General features: G+C 41.5%; 1 protein-coding gene across 1 annotated transcript in view; it reads right to left on the bottom strand.

Annotated features, from left to right (window-relative positions):
- The window catches only part of LOC127049621 (uncharacterized), a 1,817,862-nt gene that overhangs the window by 1,139,700 nt on the left and 658,664 nt on the right, over positions 1 to 19,498 (bottom strand). The window contains exon 3 of the mRNA XM_050950723.1: positions 11,107 to 11,983. Coding sequence (XP_050806680.1) covers positions 11,107 to 11,983 — 877 coding nt within the window. The remainder of the gene's footprint in view (positions 1 to 11,106; positions 11,984 to 19,498) is intronic.

Genomic DNA, 19,498 nt, shown 5'->3' with positions numbered 1-19,498 from the left:
TAATTCTGATGAGAACACTAAAGTTACAGTACAGTTGCTTAATCAAAAGTATGTGTTCTATTTACAGTGCATTGTCTGTTACAGCTGTCCCCCTGCTGCATTCCTTTTTCCTCTCTCCTTTCTGTTTGTCCTGTGTGGCCGCCCCTCCCGGCCATTGTGCTAACTAAAGTCACAGCCCTATTCATAGGAATGGCTTGTATAGACTAACTGAAGCCATTGCTCTGCCTAGGAAGGGGGCTTCTTGCTTCTTTGTTTGGCTCCTTTGTTCAGACCCGGGCTCGGTGTCGGGGGTGCTGCCTAGAAATGCAAGACCTGAAGTGGCCAACTAATTAAGCATATGAGTCATACTTGTGGCTCAGAACATGCCCAGGCATGCCTATGCTTACCTGCAGCCTTTCCCTGCCTTTTCTCCTCCCCTGTATCAAGAGGAGCCAATCAAAAGTACTGGTGGGAAACTGCCTGAGTTTGCCTTTAAAGCTGGACATTTTCTGATCAGACCTCGAAGAAGGTCCATGCTTTGCCACCTGATCTGATCAGCTAGGGGTTTTCGGGGGTGGGGGCCCTCTGCCCGCTCTCATTTGTTTTTGAGTGTACCCTCATTTTTAAACTCCCCTCCCACGAACAACGAATTTGTGCCTGGAGAGCTCCTGATTATTGTAAGTGAAACGAGTCCTCTCTCCATCCTCCGATGCTACTGCTGTTCCTGCCTCTGTGCTTGCTGCTGTCCTGGGGATTGGTAAGAACTCCCTCTTGCAGACTCCCCCTGTCCTAGTTGCTGGCCTTGTTTCCCCAGCAGACAGACCCAAGCTAACTCCTTGGTCTGTATCTGTAATCTGTTTCTTGCTCTGCAGCGCCTTTGCTGCTAAAAATAAGCCTGTGCCTCTGCTAAGCTGTGCCTTCCTGAACTGTATCCTGGGCCGCCAGCTTGCAGCCGCCCCACTGCTGCAGCCACCCCCCCACACCCCCTGGGGCTGTACCCTGGGCACACACCACTCTGCCCTCTGGAACTGCTCCCCCTCCCGATCAAAGAATCGGCATAGTGTAAGGTGCACCTATTAAAATCAGGTTCTTAGTCTAGATAAGTTGTAATTTCATTTTGCATAGCTGTGGTTAAGTTAGGTTTAAAGACTTGTTTGTATTGTGCTCTGTAAGTTAGGTTTAAAAAAGAATTGTTGCATTGTGTTCTGTTACTTGCTAATTTGTGTAGTCTTGGTTAAGTTAGATCATAAATAAGATTTTGCTGTGTTCTATATAATTGTGGTTAAGTCTGTCTTCCCGCTGCCCTAACCCCCCACCCCATGCTTGCCCGTGTCTCCCCCCGAGCTCCCAAGTCACTCGTTACAGTCTTTCTGCTGTTTAAACTTGCAGCCTGTCTGCTCTCTGTGTCTCCCTGAGTTTAAATCTCCCTCCGCAGCGCCTCTGCCTTTGGTCTCTGCTCCACCACGTGCTCCTCTTCCCCCATCCCCCAACCTCATTCCTCTTCCACTGCCTTTCTCTCTCTCTCTTTCTCTTTTAATCCCTTCCCCCACATGTTCACCCCGCTCCTACTGCTGCCAAACCTCAATTGCATTACTGAAGTCTAGCATAAAACCCCATTGGCTACCCTTTTTCTCTCTGACACACCTCACATTTTACATTTACACCACTGTGACACATTTTTACCTAGAGTTGTTGGTTATTTAACACATTTTACCCATAACTGTTAGTTGGTTATATGCTGCTGTGACACATCCTTTACATAGAAATTGTTAGCTACCTGTTACACTTATACTTCAGTGTTAATTGGTTACCAACTGTATTGTACCCCACTATTGAAACCCCCTATACTATTTACTAAAAGAAACCCCTCCCCAATTGTCTACCTTAACAAACCCCATACCCCTCAGTATTGAATTTTCCCTGATTTTGCATTTTCTTAATAAAGTTTATTTTGCACCCCACCAGTGCAGTAGTTGTCCCCCAAGATCCCCTACCTGCTGGCAGGGTCATGCATTATCATTATGGTGTTCTTGAAGTACGAACCAATTTTGCTGTTCTTATTCAGAGACCTTACTATGCAAGCAGTCTTACTGGTTTCCATGGAACTATTTCTGGAGTAAGAGTCTACTTTCTCATGTTGAATAAAGGGGGCGTTATACTAGGAACATTTTACTTAACTCATATGTTCCGTATGGAAAGGCTATAAAGCTATTTAAAGGTGCTGGATTTTACTCTGATGCAATAAATGATCACATATAATATTGGTGACTTTTATGTATTGCTTTATTTGACTTTCATCAAATACAGATGACATTTATTCAATATTTGGACAAATACTATCCTAAGGCATTCAGTACACACATAGAATGAGATGACCTTGGTTTTCTGGCCAGCATTTTTTCCCTTGTGAAATGCCACCACAATGCAGATATACATAGATATATAAAATAAGCCTTTTGCTTGTATAAAATAGCTGTAAAGTTTGACTTGGACATTTAGGATCTGATCCAGCAAAGCACATAAGCATGTGAATAGTCTCTGTGACTACTCATATACTTAAAAGTTAAGCATGTGCTTAAATGCTTTGTTGGTTTGATATCATACAGTACAAGCAGTTTAGAGGAATGCTCATCTTATGTAAAATGAGTCCTCTCCAATTTTTCAACATCCATTTTAAAATGAGGACACCGGAACTGGAATCAGTATTCTAGTATCGGTCTAACCAATGCTGTAGATAGAGGTAAAATCCTTATTTCAGTGTTAATTTAAAATTGATTTTAGAGGAGGTTTTAAGATGAAAATATTAAAGGATTTTTAAAGTAAACATACTTGTTTTAGAAACTCCATTTTTTGAAGTTTATCAAGTTTGATATGCCATCTGGATGATAAATCACAGTCATTTATTTTGACATAGTCTAGAATTAATAACAAGTGCTTTCAAAGATATCACCACATGAAAAGTTATTAAAATGGAAACTGTTATAATATTTATGTAATATTTACTGTGATGTCATACTTATATGCCTGACAAGATGATTTTGCATATCACAGAAGTGTAACCATGACAGACTGACACAATAAAATTATTTAGAGATTTTTAAATTTAAAGCACTTCACAAACAGTGAATTAATGAATATCCACAATGCCCTGGTCAGATAGGTAGTTAAATATTAGCCCCATTTTGCAGACTGAAAAAAATAAGGCAAAGAGGCTAAGGGCTAGAATCTGGCTGGCTTTGATATACTGCACAGTTTCAGGGAAGGTATTAAGAAGTCTTATTCTCCATTCCCTGAGCACCAGGAAGTTTTGAGAGGCTTTCTACCTTTAAGGCAAAATGGCTTTGGCTCTCTTCACAGCTCTTTACAGAATCTCAGTTCATGGCTATGACTGAAAAGCCACAATCTAGTGCTAAGTGAGTTGTCCAAACCTAAAAACAGATTCAGGGACAGATTTTAGACTGGAAGTAAGAATATAATCCTTGTCTTCCTATCCTGTGCTCAGGCAACTAAGCCATTTTGTAAGGAGTACAAACGTTATAGCTTTTCAAACTGTGTATGGTCTGATCAAATAATTCCAATATCCTGAACAATATTAGTTAGTCTCATTGATTTTTCCCATGAAAGGATCTGTTAGTGGTGAATACTTTGAAAAAAAAATCTATATAGCATTGCACATATACTAATTTCCATGTACTTTTTGTCAAAATCATTCACCATCTTGTTTTCTCAGAAATGTCTAATAAAACAGTGAGGGAGCTTTTATCTATATGAAAGGGTAAGGGCCTGATCCTGTAAGCACTTACTCATATGAGCAGCTCTACTTTTGTGAGCAGTGCCACTGCAATCACATTACTCACATATACGTTTGAATGGTTTAAAGCTGTGGCAGTTATTCCCTTCAAGAAGGAGATTTCTGAAACCATAACTAGGTTTGGGGGTCACACAAAGTTAGAAAACCAAGAAGAGAAAAAAAACCCTACATGCTTAACAGCACTTTGAAAATTTAAAGGCTGCCAAGATATTTTACAGCCAGCATCAATGAATACAGTTTATAGAAAAATGAATCTTTGTCTTTTTTGATTTAACAAAAGATTATTATGATTTATAATTGCTGCAATAATTGGACTGATCCAGAAAATCAATGTTCAAGGTATATTTATAGCTATTAACAGCATCTTCATCATGTACCTTGAAAATCTTTATTAACCTTAAATATCTTTCACACTTTAATGTGAAATTCATGTTAAATGCATCTTAAGATCAAGGTGACTTTTACAACAAGTTTTGTCTAAGGCATGCATTACAATATACACATGGTCATCAGTGCTTTGAGTGACAGACTGAAATCTAATCTTGCATTTCATTTGCAGAGGCAGTTTCACAATGGCTCTGACATTGATCATCTGCTCATTTGATTTGTTAACCTTATCAGACTGATTGTAAAGAAAAATTACTGAATACTTGCAACAGAGTATAGAAGAATGTGCAGTATACATTTTACATCTTTTTTATTATAAGCATCTCTTTCAATCAGTTTTTTAGACTGGAAAATCCAGTGAAGTTATTTTTTTATGAATTTTGTTTAGGTGAGCAAGTTTCAAGATTGTGGCGCTCCAGAACTGACATCATTGGTGAAAGGGGAATGGATCGTGAACCACCAAATTTGGGATATGGCTTCAATAACTAACATATATCATTACAGACATGAAATAATCATATCCCTGCATCTATCACAGCCAGTGTCTGTCAGCCTGTTCACTGTATAATAAATCTTATCCCTCTGGTGACATTTTATGGAAAAAAATGTATTTTCAAAATCCAAAAATTAAGTTAACATGTAATAATCAGAATTAATTTCTGAGACAGAAATTGTTTGGATGTATATTTACGAAAGTCCTAGGTAAATGAGTTTGATGGTCTCAGTTGAGTTGCCAGCAGATGAATGCCCATACTACAAAGTCCATCAGCACAAATGGAATGAAGTTTCAGCCTCAGCGGAAAGGCTGAAGACTCAATAGGCCTCCTCACCATATTATCTGAGCATCTCACTGTCTCTGATAGATTTTATCTTCACAACACTCATGTGAAGTAGGGAAGTACTACCCCATTTTACAGTTGGGAAACTGATGCACACAGTAGATTAAATGGCTGTGGTCACAGAAGTGCTGAACATGAGTGTCCTTTGTCTAAGCCCAGTGCCCTATCCACTAGACCATCCTCCCTCCCTTCCTCTGTTGGTCTCTCTAGGTCAGGCCTGAAGCACATTAGTGGGACAATTTGGGGAATCTCCAAATAAACAAAGTGTTTCCCTTCATTCATTTCTTTTTGTATGAATTGCTAATTTAGCTTTTTTTACAACATACAAAAATGGCCACAGTATAAAATAAGAAACACTATTCTTTCTAGTTATATTTATGCTGCTGCCTTTCCCTACTCTGGCCGGCACTCAAGGTTGGAGTGCAAACATACTGTGAGAAAAACAAGAGACTATTTTTTGACCTCTGAAGGGAGAAAGTGCCAAAATCTCCTTGGATAACCAGGCTTCATAAAATTTCTTATTTTGTTTAGCAGACTCAAAAAGTTGGGATAGTGTGGATAAGAATCTGACATTTTTGGAGCTTTACATTAGTAACACTTTAAGGATAAATTGAGCCTTTGCTCACTGCCCTGAATAACAGGATGCTCTTAGCTACATCACCATAGAAGCAGTTCAAGGACGGAACTGTGCCTCAGAGTTACAATTCTATCCCTTCCTCCCTCTTCCTGTCCTTGCTCCCAGAAGAAAGAAATCTGTGACAACCCTTGACAGGGTGGAGATTACTTCCGCTCCCCGACTTTCCCCCTGAGCTAGCTCAGTTCTCCTGGTGAGGATGGGTGTGTAGTCAGGGATCTGCCCACTTCCTGTCCACCTGTTTATGGGGAGGAATACCAGGTATGCAACCTCTACGCCCTTTGCCTCCTCTCTGTGCATGAGCCTATGCAGAGTGTGTGCGTCTAACTCCCTTACTCCTCTGCACAGGTATGTTAGAGACAGATAGGGTTTGACATTTGTTGTGTAATGTGCTAAGCTTTATATACATCATCTACCGTGTGTTTCCCCAACCCAATATTTATCAATGTTATCCTGTATTTAAATTTATTATTTAAATACAGGATAACATTTCCAGAAATCATATATTAAAATATTACCTTTCAAACATTAATAAATATTCATTAATACATATGATCATAAATGACAGAAATTATCTATTTAATACTGTATTGTCCTCTGAAAAGAGTCTCACAGCAAGAGATGTAACTTTAAAAAGGCCCCGTGACAATGGTTTTGATAATCCTGTCTGATTACTTAGAAAAGAGGTTTAACACTTAATTAAATGGACATACTGTCTGTGTCAAGTTCCTCAGAGACTTCATCCTAATTACCAATAGCAACAAACAAATCATTTAAAAATATAATTAGAATTTACAGTAGTTACTAACCATAGCTTTTACAGTTAATTAAAAATATAATACATAGTACACATAATTTCTAGTGAGAAATGATTAAATGCAACTAGAAGACTCCTTATGGAACTGCACAAAAGGGTAAAGATAGTGGCTATGGGAAAGGCCATCCTAATGATTGTTACAGTATCTATGTCTGCTTCTCAGTGGTACCCTATCCCTCTAAGAAAACGGAGAGGTGTATTAGGACAAAAACAAAAAGAAGGAAAACATGTTTTATTATATGAAAATGGTATTTTATTCTTCCCTCCCTCCTGCATTACTTAAATTACCAGTAAATTAAAAAAAAAATGAAGGGGCAAGTGGGGGAACCAATGTACAAAGTCATAAAGACAGTCTCATGGCTTCTTAGACCACGCAATTATCCCATCCCCTAACCACAACTGTTCTATTTCAGTGCATATAATTACTTTCATGAGTAGCATTGATCAGAATTGCTCAGTGAAAAGAATGCTGTATTCAATCATATTTATGAAAAAACATAAATTCCACTTTATGATTTTTTTCTAGCAAAATTCTATTTTTAAAATAGTCTTAAAAGTACTATTTTTGAGTGCCACTATTTATAAACCACATGGTGATTCTGATTATTTATATTGACACCTTTTACTTGGCTTCATATACTTTCAGACAAATACAACTACCTATTTCTGTGATCACTAATACTTAAACTATTTTTCACTGCTTATTTATTATTTGTCAGTTGTCAGCCTGGTAAGAGACAACAGTTTGAAAACAGTGACCTTCAAGGTTACAGGTAAAACCTTGGGAATATCTATCCTGTAACAAATTAGAATCAAATACATCTAAGCTTTCTAAAGTTTTATTTTTTAAAGGCAACAACCTGTTTATTTTTAAAAGCCTACAACCTGTTTCACGGCAGGTAAACTTGTTAGAACATGTGCAGGCTAACATAAGGCCTAGCCTTTATCTATCTAATCTGCAATGAATACAACAGGTCACCATCTGGCATTCATGTATATCCATAAGTAAAAGACATCTCAATACTTCAATTATTTCAAACTTTAGCTGTAACTTACCATTTTGTTTCCAGATATAGAGGGTATCAGACTTAATGTTGTCTTGTCTTTCCAGGATTTATGACAAATTAACTGTTTTTGTTCTGAATTTCAGATGCAGACAGGCAGGCAGGGAGAGCTCCTCTGTTGCTAGGGAAACCTGACGCTGAGGGTTTAGTGACAACATCAGATGGTATTATACCGAAGAGACTCAGTATGAGAGACAAGGGAATCTGCTGATGAGAAATAAGAATTAATTCAAACTATTAATAATCCATTGTAGCATGCTCAAACTAGAAGAGGTGTAGATAAAAAATCATTTCCTTCCCCAAAATAATATTATTGTAATATTATTGTAAATAGTTACAAGAAATATATTTATGGTAGTGAAACCTGTGTAAGTGAAACAATCTCCCTGAGAGATGTGGAGACAAATAACTGATCTTTCTGAGGCTTTATTTGTTATGTAAAGTTTATAAAATTAGCATTCACTATTGTGTTCTTTTTGCCTGGAAGACACCTCTCAATTCTTACTTTCTCAAAACACTGACAATTTTTAAGTGTCTAATATAAAGAAACATGTAATTATTGTACCTCGTCATGTTCAAGTACATTAGCTCTGGTTACAAAGGAACTTAAGCTGAGAAGTTTGGATCCAGATCCCATTCTGGATTTCCCAATTTTGGAAATGTTCAGATCCAGAGTTTTATTTCAGACCCATGTGTCTATTTGTAGTTTTTATGTTCTAATATGAACTTATTAATTATCTTGTATTTACAATACAGTAGTGCTGAACATAGTAGGTAAGAACTGAAGTCTGAAAACTACAATCAGTGGAGGGGAGGGAAGACAGAGTGGGGTTGTATACCAGAGAAGGAGAAAATGCAGAACATGTATACATATGTCTGGTTTCAGTAAAGAAACTTTGAAGTAATCACTTTACTCATCATCCAAAGTTTTCTTCTTTTCTCTAGATTGCACTTGACCTGTTGATCACTGATTTCATTATTGTTCTATAGTCAGACAAATGTAAGCCACACAACTGTTAGTTGAAAATGAAAGAGTGGTATATAAGGGAAGGCTGACTTGTTTTGTCACTCAAGTTGGAGTTCTATAAAACTCAGTTAATAGAGGAGTTAACAGGAATACACAGTAATACTATATTATTTTTTAATATAGAGCCTTTCATCCCAAAGGGTTTTACAGCTACTTTACATAAATAATCACTGACACTCAGCTACTTCTGAGGTACACTGCACTACAATTGAAGGATGGAAAATGCTGCCCAGGTTCTAAGCGGCAAACCCTCAGTCCCATGAAAAATGCTATGAGGAATATTCTTTCCAGACAAAGCTTGGAACTTTTATAAGAACATAAAAACGGTCATAATGGGTCAGACAATAGTCCATCTAGCCCAGTATCCTGTCTTCCAACACTGGCCAGTTCCAGAAGCTTCAAAGCGAACGAACAGAACAAGGCAATTACTGAGTACTACATCCTGTGCCTCTCAGTCCTAGCTTCTGGCGGTCAGAGGGTTAGGGACATCCAGAGCATGGGGCTGTGTCCCTCACCATCTTGGCCAACAGGCATTGATGGACCTATCCTCCATGAGTTTTTCCTAATTCTCTTTTGAACCCATTGTAATTTTGACTTTCACAGCATCTCTTGGAAACAAGTGCAAGAGGCTGACTATGTGTTGTGTGAAGGAATACTTCCTTAACTTAGTTTTACACCTGCTACCTATTAATTTCATCAGATGACCCCAAGTTCTTGTGTTATATGAAAGGGTAAATACTTTTTTCATTCACATTCTCCAAAGTATTTGTGATTTTATAGACCTCTATCATATCCCCCCTTAGTCATCTCTTTTCTAGCGGCAGTCTTTTTAATCTCTCCCGATATGGAAGCTGTTTCATTCCCCTAATCATTTTAAGTGTTTTAACCAAAAGACCCTGTTATAACCTTAGTCCCAGATTTGGACCTTAGCGTCCAAAATATGGGGGTTAGCATGAAAACCTCCAAGCTTAGTTACCAGCTTGGACCTGGTACCTGCTGCCACCACCCAAAAAATTAGAGTGTTTTGGGGCACTCTGGTCCCTCTGAAAAACCTTCCCTGGGGACCCCAAGACCCAAATCCCTTGAGTCTCACAACAAAGGGAAATAATCCTTTTTCCCTTCCCCCCCTCCAGGTGCTCCTGGAGAGATACACAGACACAAGCTCTGTGAAACTACACAGAGAGACTCCCCCTCTCTGTTCCCAATCCTGAAAACAAAAAGTACTTTCCTATTCCCCCAGAGGGAATGCAAAGTCAGGCTAGCAATCCAACACACAGATCTCCCCTTGATTTCTTCCTCCCACCATTTCCCTGGTGAGTACAGACTCAATTTCCCTGAAGTAAAGAAAAACTCCCACAGGTCTTAAAAGAAAGCTTTATATAAAAAGAAAGAAAAATACATACAAATGTTCTCTCTGTATTAAGATGATACAACACAGGGTCAATTGCTTAAAAGAATATTGAATAAACAGCCTTATTCAAAAAGAAGACAAATCAAAGCACTCCAGCACTTATATTCATGCAAATACCAAAGAAAAGAAACCATAGAACTTACTATCTGATCTCTTTGTCCTTACACTTAGAAACAGAAGACTAGAAGGTAGAAACTACTTCTCCAAAGCTCAGAGAAAGCAGGCAAACAGACAAAAGATTCAGACACACAATTCCCTCCACCCAAAGTTGAAAAAATCCGGTTTCCTGATTGGTCCTCTGGTCAGGTGCTTCAGGTGAAAGAGACATTAACCCTTAGCTATCTGTTTATGACACGCACCCCAAATTGCAGACAGTGGGGAAGCTCACTGGCGGCGATTTCCTTCTAGAACTTGAAAATAAACAGATTAATACAACACATACACCTTTACATATACTCCTAAGTATATAACTAACAGACTTTTACATTTTAAGAACACTTTTTAACTACTGAATTCTGGGAAACTTTCACGGGAGAGTGCATCAGCTACTTTGTTAGAAGCTCCTGTGATGTGTTGAATTTCAAAATCAAAATCTTGGAGAGCTAAACTCCAATGAAGAAGTTTCTTGTTGTTCCCCTTGGCAGTATGAAGCCACTGTAGTGCAGCATGGTCAGTTTGTAGTTGGAACCGCCGTCCCCAAACATATGGGCGTAGCTTTTCCAGGGCGTACACAATGGCATAGCATTCCTTTTCACTGACTGACCAGTGACTTTCCCTCTCAGACAGTTTCTTGCTGAGAAACACGACAGGATGGAAGTTGTGATCTGTTGCTTCCTGCATGAGCACTGCTCTTATACCACGCTCAGATGCATCTGTGGTTACTAGGAATGGCTTGTCAAAGTCCGGGGCCCTGAGCACAGGGTCAGACATGAGCGTCGCCTTAAGCTGGGTAAAGGCCTTTTGACACTCATCAGTCCACTTAACGGCATTTGGCTGGTTCTTTTTGGTCAGGTTGGTCAATGGGGCATCGATTTGGCTGTAGTGTGGTACAAATCGCCTGTAGTATCCGGCCAAGCCTAAGAAGGATTGGACCTGCTTCTTTGACTTTGGGACAGGCCACTTTTGGATAGCATCCACCTTGGCCTGTAGGGGGTTTATGGTTCCTCGACCCACCTGGTGCCCCAGGTAAGTCACTCTGTTTTGGCCTATTTGACACTTTTTGGCCTTAACAGTTAGTCCGGCCTGCCTGATGCGCTCAAAGACCTTTTCCAGGTGTAGTAGGTGTTCGGGCCAGGAGTCTGAAAAAATGGCCACATCATCGAGGTAGGCAACTGCAAATTCTTCCAGTCCAGCTAGTAGACCATCTACCAGCCTCTGGAAGGTGGCGGGTGCATTTCGAAGGCCGAAAGGAAGGACATTGAATTCATACACCCCCGCATGGGTGACGAATGCTGACCTCTCCTTGGCAGGTTCATCTAGCGGTACTTGCCAGTACCCCTTGGTTAAGTCTATTGTAGAGATGAACTGGGCACGTCCCAACTTCTCCAATAGCTCATCGGTGCGTGGCATTGGATAGTTGTCCGGACGAGTTACAGCATTTAGCTTACGGTAGTCCACGCAAAAGCGTATTTCCCCATCTGGTTTGGGTACCAGAACCACTGGAGATGCCCATGCACTGGTAGATGAGTGGATTATACCCATCTGTAGCATGTTCTGGATCTCCCGTTCTATAGCAGCTTGGGCATGAGGAGACACTCGGTAGGGTGGGGTTCTGATTGGGTGAGCATTACCTGTATCAATGGAGTGGTATGCCCGTTCAGTCCGTCCTGGGGTGGCTGAGAACAATGGGGCGAAGCTAGTGCACAGCTCCTTGATTTGTTGCCGCTGCAGACGTTCCAGGGTGGTTGAGAGGTTCACCTCTTCCACGCCACCGTCTTTTTTCCCGTCGTAGTAGACACCGTCAGGCCACTCAGCATCACCTCCCTGGACTGTAAACTGACAAACCTGTAAGTCTCTGGAATAGAAAGGCTTGAGAGAATTAACATGGTACACTTTAGGCTTTAGTGAGGAATTGGGAAATGCTATGAGGTAGTTTACAGCTCCCAGGCGCTCTTGGACCGTGAATGGCCCTTCCCATGATGCTTCCATCTTATGGGCCTGTTGCGCCTTCAAGACCATAACCTGGTCTCCTACCTTGAAGGACCGATTTCTGGCATGTCTGTCATACCAGGCCTTTTGCTCTTCTTGAGCATCCTTTAGGTTCTCTCTAGCAAGGGCTAAAGAGTGTCGGAGGGTGCTTTGTAGGTTGCTTACAAAGTCCAGAATGTTAGTTCCTGGAGAAGGCGTAAACCCCTCCCATTGCTGCTTCACCAACTGTAATGGCCCCTTAACCTCGTGACCATACACAAGTTCAAATGGTGAAAACCCTAAACTGGGATGTGGTACAGCCCTGTAGGCAAACAGCAACTGCTGCAACACTAGGTCCCAATTATTGGAGAATTCGTTGATGAATTTTCGTATCATGGCCCCCAAAGTTCCATTGAACCTTTCCACCAGGCCATTGGTTTGATGGTGGTACGGGGTGGCAACCAAGTGATTCACCCCATGAGTTTCCCACAGTTTTTCCATGGTCCCTGCCAGGAAATTAGACCCTGAATCTGTAAGGATGTCGGAGGGCCAACCTACTCTGGCAAAGATGTCTGTTAGGGCCAGGCACACAGTGTTAGCCCTGGTGTTGCCTAGAGCTACTGCTTCTGGCCATCGGGTAGCAAAGTCCACTAAAGTCAGTACGTACTGCTTTCCTCTGGGCGTCTTTTTTGGGAAAGGGCCCAGAATATCCACAGCTACTCGCTGAAATGGGACCTCAATTATGGGGAGTGGCTGGAGAGGGGCCTTGACCTGGTCTTGAGGCTTTCCCACTCTTTGGCATACCTCACAAGACCGGACATACTTGGCAACATCCTTGCCCATCCCCTCCCAGTGGAAGGACTTCCCCAGCCGGTCTTTGGTTCTGTTCACCCCAGCATGGCCACTGGGATGATCATGGGCTAAGCTTAAGAGCTTCCCCCGGTACTTAGTTGGAACCACCAACTGTTTTTGCGGCTGCCATTCTTCCCGGTGTCCACCAGAAAGAATTTCCTTGTATAAAAGTCCTTGGTCTATAACAAACCGGGATCGATTAGAAGAGCTGGGAGGCGGTGGGGTGCTCCGTGCTGCCGCCCAAGCTTTCTGAAGGCTGTCATCTGCTTCCTGTTCAGTCTGGAACTGCTCCCTTGAGGCTGGGGTCACCAGTTCTTCCTCAGACTGTGGACTTGGGCTTGGTCCCTCTGGAAGCGATGTAGGTGATGGGGTTGTTTCCGTTGCTGGTGAACCGCTCTCCGCTGGTGCACCTGAGGGTATTTCAGGCTCTGGCTGAGCCTTTTGGGTATGGCTGTCTGTTGCTTCTGCCAGTTGTGGCTCGCTGGCGCCCTCTGGCGTTGAGTTTGAAGATGTGGTTGCACTTGCTGGTGCTGGTTGCTGTTCCAGTTCCGGGCCTGGGACTGGAGATGCTGTGGCTGTTTCAGTGGTTGGCGTGGAATCTGGGTCCACTACCTCTGTCTGGGTCTCTGGTAACCCAGACGGGGTGTCTGTGGACGGTTCAGGAACAGGAATGGGTCTGGAAGCTTGCCTGGTTTGGCTACGTGTAACCATTCCCACTCTCTTGGCCCGCCTCACCTGGTTGGCCAAGTCTTCCCCCAGTAGCATGGGGATAGGATAATTGTCATAGACTGCAAAAGTCCACATTCCTGACCAGCCTTTGTACTGGACAGGCAGTTGAGCTGTAGGCAAGTCTACAGCTTGTGACATGAAGGGGTAAATTGTAACTTTGGCCTTTGGGTTGATGAATTTGGGGTCAACGAAGGATTGGTGGATAGCTGACACTTGTGCCCCCGTGTCTCTCCACGCAGTAACCTTCTTTCCGCCCACTCTCAAATTTTCCCTTCGCTCCAAGGGTATTTGAGAGGCATCCGGGCCTGGGGATCTTTGGTGTGATGGTGGTGTAATGAATTGCACTCGCATGGTGTTCTTGGGACACTTGGCCTTGATATGTCCCAGTTCATTACACTTAAAGCATCTTCCATCTGATGGGTCACTGGGCCGAGGTGAGTTACTGGAGACTGGTGAGGTTGAAGGGTAGGGTATCTGTGGCTTTACTTGGGTGGTATGTGGGGTCTTTGGCTGTCCTCGGTTGTAGGGTTTATGGTCTGTGTGCCCCCTGGGGTAATCGTTCCCCTTGACAGTAGCTTTCTTGCTTTCTGCCAGTTCCATCCATTTGGCTCCAATCTCCCCCGCCTCAGCGATATCTTTGGGATTTCCATCTTGTATGTACCGTGTGATGTCTTCAGGAACACCATCCAAGAACTGCTCCATTTGTATGAGGAGGTTCAGTTCTTCCAAGGTTTGAATGTTGTTTCCTGTTATCCAGGCCTCATAGTTTTTTGCAATGTAGTAGGCGTGTTTGGGAAATGACACCTCGGGTTTCCACTTTTGGGTTCTGAAGCGCCGACGGGCATGATCTGGGGTTATCCCCATTCGGTATCTGGCCTTGGTTAGAAAAAGTTTATAGTCATTCATTTGCAGCTTAGGCATTTCAGCTGCCACCTCTGCTAAAGGTCCACTGAGCTGTGACCTCAATTCTACCATGTACTGGTCTTCGGGGATGTTGTACCCAAGACAGGCTCTTTCAAAATTTTCCAAGAAGGCCTCGGTGTCATCACCTGCCTTGTAGCTGGGAAATTTCCTGTGCTGTGGAGCAATATTTGGCGCCGGGTTGTTAGGGTTGGCTGGCACATGCAGCCCAGCTTTTGCCAACTCCAGTTCATGTTTTCTCTGTTTTTCCTTCTCTTCATTCTCTTTTTTGGTGCTTTTCCATTTCTCGGTGGTGGGCCGCCTCCTCTTCTTCTTGCTTCCTTCTGTGGGCCAACTCTTCTTCTGCTTGTTTCCTTCGGTAGGCTACCTCTTCTTCTTCTAGTTTTCTTTTGTGTGCTGCCTCTTGGGCTGCCTGTTCTCTTTGGAAGGCCGCCAGTTTGATGCTTTCTTCCTTTTCTTTCATCTCCATCTCTTTCTGTTTTATTTCCAGTTGTCGCCTGTGTTCAGCTTCTTTGAGTTGCTCTTCGGCCTCAATTTTTGCCTTAGAAGTCATGATTCCTGTTTTCTTGTGTTGGGGTGCCCTCCGGTGTTTATCTTCTGAACTGCAGGCTCTCTGTTGCCTCCTGAAGTCTGCCTAGCAACAGTGCTTTTTTCCTTTTCTCTCTCTAGCTAATGTTCAATGAAAGGAAACCAGAAAAACCACTTTATTTGCATGCATATAAGTGCTGGTACTTGCCTCCTAATGGGAGGGCTATTGCATGACAAAAGACCCTCAACAGTCTCTTAATGGCTTCTCGCTTAACATGCAAGCCACAAACTGCCAGAGAGAGCAGAAAAAAAAATTCTCTCTGGTTCCCTTTTAAAACCAAACTGTTTCTCTCTGCTAAAAAGCCCTTAGCAGAGAAAAGAAAAATATAATATTCCTACTGGCTTCTGGATTCTGTCTATATCCCACCTGCTGCCACCATGTTATAACCTTAGTCCCAGATTTGGACCTTAGCGTCCAAAATATGGGGGTTAGCATGAAAACCTCCAAGCTTAGTTACCAGCTTGGACCTGGTACCTGCTGCCACCACCCAAAAAATTAGAGTGTTTTGGGGCACTCTGGTCCCTCTGAAAAACCTTCCCTGGGGACCCCAAGACCCAAATCCCTTGAGTCTCACAACAAAGGGAAATAATCCTTTTTCCCTTCCCCCCCTCCAGGTGCTCCTGGAGAGATACACAGACACAAGCTCTGTGAAACTACACAGAGAGACTCCCCCTCTCTGTTCCCAATCCTGAAAACAAAAAGTACTTTCCTATTCCCCCAGAGGGAATGCAAAGTCAGGCTAGCAATCCAACACACAGATCTCCCCTTGATTTCTTCCTCCCACCATTTCCCTGGTGAGTACAGACTCAATTTCCCTGAAGTAAAGAAAAACTCCCACAGGTCTTAAAAGAAAGCTTTATATAAAAAGAAAGAAAAATACATACAAATGTTCTCTCTGTATTAAGATGATACAACACAGGGTCAATTGCTTAAAAGAATATTGAATAAACAGCCTTATTCAAAAAGAAGACAAATCAAAGCACTCCAGCACTTATATTCATGCAAATACCAAAGAAAAGAAACCATATAACTTACTATCTGATCTCTTTGTCCTTACACTTAGAAACAGAAGACTAGAAGGTAGAAACTACTTCTCCAAAGCTCAGAGAAAGCAGGCAAACAGACAAAAGACTCAGACACACAATTCCCTCCACCCAAAGTTGAAAAAAATCCGGTTTCCTGATTGGTCCTCTGGTCAGGTGCTTCAGGTGAAAGAGACATTAACCCTTAGCTATCTGTTTATGACAGACCCCTGTGATGTTTTAGGGATCACCTACATGTTAAGGGGTTCTATCAGCACCTGCCCTGTAACCTTGGGGGCCTTTGTGCTGTGCAGTTATGTTTCAGATCCCTGACACCAGCATCTAGCCCACAAGCATAAGGTCTCATGCTGGTTCTCACCATACCAGTTACTCTTTGCGGGGTGACACCAACAGCCCTTCCAGTCCCAAGTCTCCTCAAATACATCTTCCCCAATCTTTAACTACCAGACCTTGATTTTTCCTCTCTGGTTCATCACCCCCAAAGGTGTGAAAGCAGACCCTCAGTTACCAGCTTATTTTGGCATACACATGCCACACAATTTGTGCACCAGAGTCCTGCTTGTAGTAAAAGAAATGAACAAACCCAAAAAAGTTATTTAACAGAAAAATTATAGATTCAAAGATGAAACAATAAGAAAAGGCAATCATACACAAGTTACACAGAACATAAACATAAAGACAAGTTCAGACTTCATGCTTTCATGTTAGATAAAATCCCTTTTTTGTAATAAGACTTACCTATTTCCTTAAAACAGTTACCCAATATACCCCCTAGCAAGAGAAGAGACCCAACGTTCATGGACCTCCCATGTCAAGGCTGTTCCCCAAGTTCTGGATAAAAAAACAAACAGACCCAAGGCTGCTTTTAGAAGGCTTTTTCCTTCCCCCCCTCCTTTGACTGTGGAGACTAATGATTAGTCAGAGTGGGGAAACACCTTCCTGACTTGGAACATGGAATGTTCTTTTCTGTTTTGATTTGTCTCAATATGTTTTCATTAGCTCTAATGGTCCATCATTGTATTTTCTTGTGCTGGAAAATGAACAATTACTGAAGTCGGCTTTGTGCAGACATCTGACTTGGAAGGTACCCCTACCTGCTTGATTGCTCACCACCTTGCTGTGAGGTAGAGTTCAAGTTTGCAGCACAGATTATGAGTGCAGTTTTCTGCATACACTGAGATGCATACATTCATATGCACAGTATGTGTATATATCATGACCAACAAATTCAGAACACTACAAGCCTTCCTAAAAGACCCCATTCAAATATATTTTATAATACAATAACACTGTTTGCAATCTGTTAGTTTAACTGTAAATTTTGGTTCTTTAAACCTTCAGTTCTCTCACTGGAGTGTCTGGGCCCTGATTGTCAGAACCCCAAAGTAATTGATTTCTCTGCCTTTGAAGGTTAAATACTTGGATTTAAGCCTGTGGACCCAGTGTGCATAGGTGTTGTAAACCTGAAAATAAGATCATCAGTGGACCTCTCCAACAACACCAACGGGAATCTGACTATGTATCAATACTGATTCCCAGTAACGCACTTCCCTGATCCTTTATGAACACAAAATACTGGGTGAAGGTCAGATGAAGAAATACCTTATGATCTGTGAGTATTCACATTTTAAGATCTTAAGGGACATTTTAGAAAGCCTTCCAGAAGCAGTATGTCCTGGGCAATCCACTGCTAAATAAAATATGGAAAAAAGAGCATTCTCACAATGTCAACAGAAAATATTGCAAATATATTCTGCCTTTCTACTTCAGTGAACTGCAGAATCGCTGATGCTTGAATAGGTTCGTGTAGCATATCTTAAGCAGTAAAGTGGAAGTTGAATTTGAAACACTATTTGGGAAGCCCTTTTGAATAAGGAAAAATGTCAGCGTAGGCTGTCTAGTAAAGCAGATAATGTGGTTTCTTCCATGAGGCCAATATAGGAACAAATAGAGGTATTTGATAGTCCTGTCACAAAATTCCAAGTCTACCTTTTCAAATGCAGTTTGTTAAGTCTACGACTAGAGTAGTTAGACTAGATGACTCTTGTGGTCCCTTCTAACCCTATTATTCTGTAATAGAAAAACTTCTGAACATTTTGATATGTAAGTATCTAAAATTTCAGGTGATTACCCTATACAAGGATGCATCTGGATGCAGAGAAAGCTTATGTTATCTAGAGTGTAAATGTGGACATTGAAATATGAATTGTATCCTGTACTGCAAAATGGAGTCAGGGGAGGACTAGACAAAGAACATATCGGAGATAGCATTACATGCTAGCAAAACATTCTTGGAATGTTATAAAAGCAGCAAAGAATCCTGTGGCACCTTATAGACTAACAGATGTTTTGGAGCATGAGCTTTCGTGGGTGAATACTCACTTCGTCAGATGCATCATGGTCCAAGAAAGCTCATGGTCCAAAAAGTCTGTTAGTCTATAAGGTGCCACAGGATTCTTTGCCGCTTTTACAGATCCAGACTAACATGGCTACCCCTCTGATACTTGGAATGTTATGTAATTTCTCCAGATTGGTGCAAAATATATATATTTTGTTTGAACTCTTCCTTTTAGAACAGAACATGGGAGGAAGTTTATCACACAATGAAAATTACATTGATATTTTTGATGTTTTCTTTTGAACTTGTTTTTGAATGAAATCTTTTAGTAAAAGTATAGTCTTGTACCTGCTGTGTTCCTGAGGTTCAGTATTAGAAACAAGCCATTAATTATAATCATCTGTGCCACATGGCAGATGGTTATAATTAATGGCTTGTTTCTAATACTGAACCTCAGGAACACAGCAGGTGCTAGCTCCAGTACAAAAGCCATTTATTCTGTTATCTCCTTCAGCAAGAATCTGAAAAGCCTGATTAGAACATAAGAAATGCCTTACTGGATGAGACTGCTATTCCTTTTTCTTTCTCTAACTGTGGCTAATACCAGGTGCATCAGAGGAATGTGCAAGGAACCACACAGGAAATAACCATTCTATAAGGAAAGTTTCTTCCTAATCCCTCTCAGTTAATGACTGGTTATGGCATTGAAGCATGAGGGTTTATAACTCTGCCTTTCCCCTATCTATTGAAACTGTGGATATTCCTACTATTAGTATAAATAGTTTTTTTAACAAAAATTCTAATAAGCTCTGGGCCTCAATGCTATCTGGTGGCAATGAGTTCCACAGGTTAAGTATGTGTTGTGTAAAATGTATTTTGTTTCACCCAACTTTAAATGTGTCGTAGTGTTCTTTACCTATTCTTTTCATT

Source organism: Gopherus flavomarginatus, chromosome 4 (assembly GCF_025201925.1).
Source record: "Gopherus flavomarginatus isolate rGopFla2 chromosome 4, rGopFla2.mat.asm, whole genome shotgun sequence".
NCBI classification, from domain to species: Eukaryota; Metazoa; Chordata; order Testudines; family Testudinidae; genus Gopherus; species Gopherus flavomarginatus.
The sequence above is the reverse complement of the archived record's forward strand: the minus strand, read 5'-3'. Positions and strand labels throughout refer to the sequence as shown.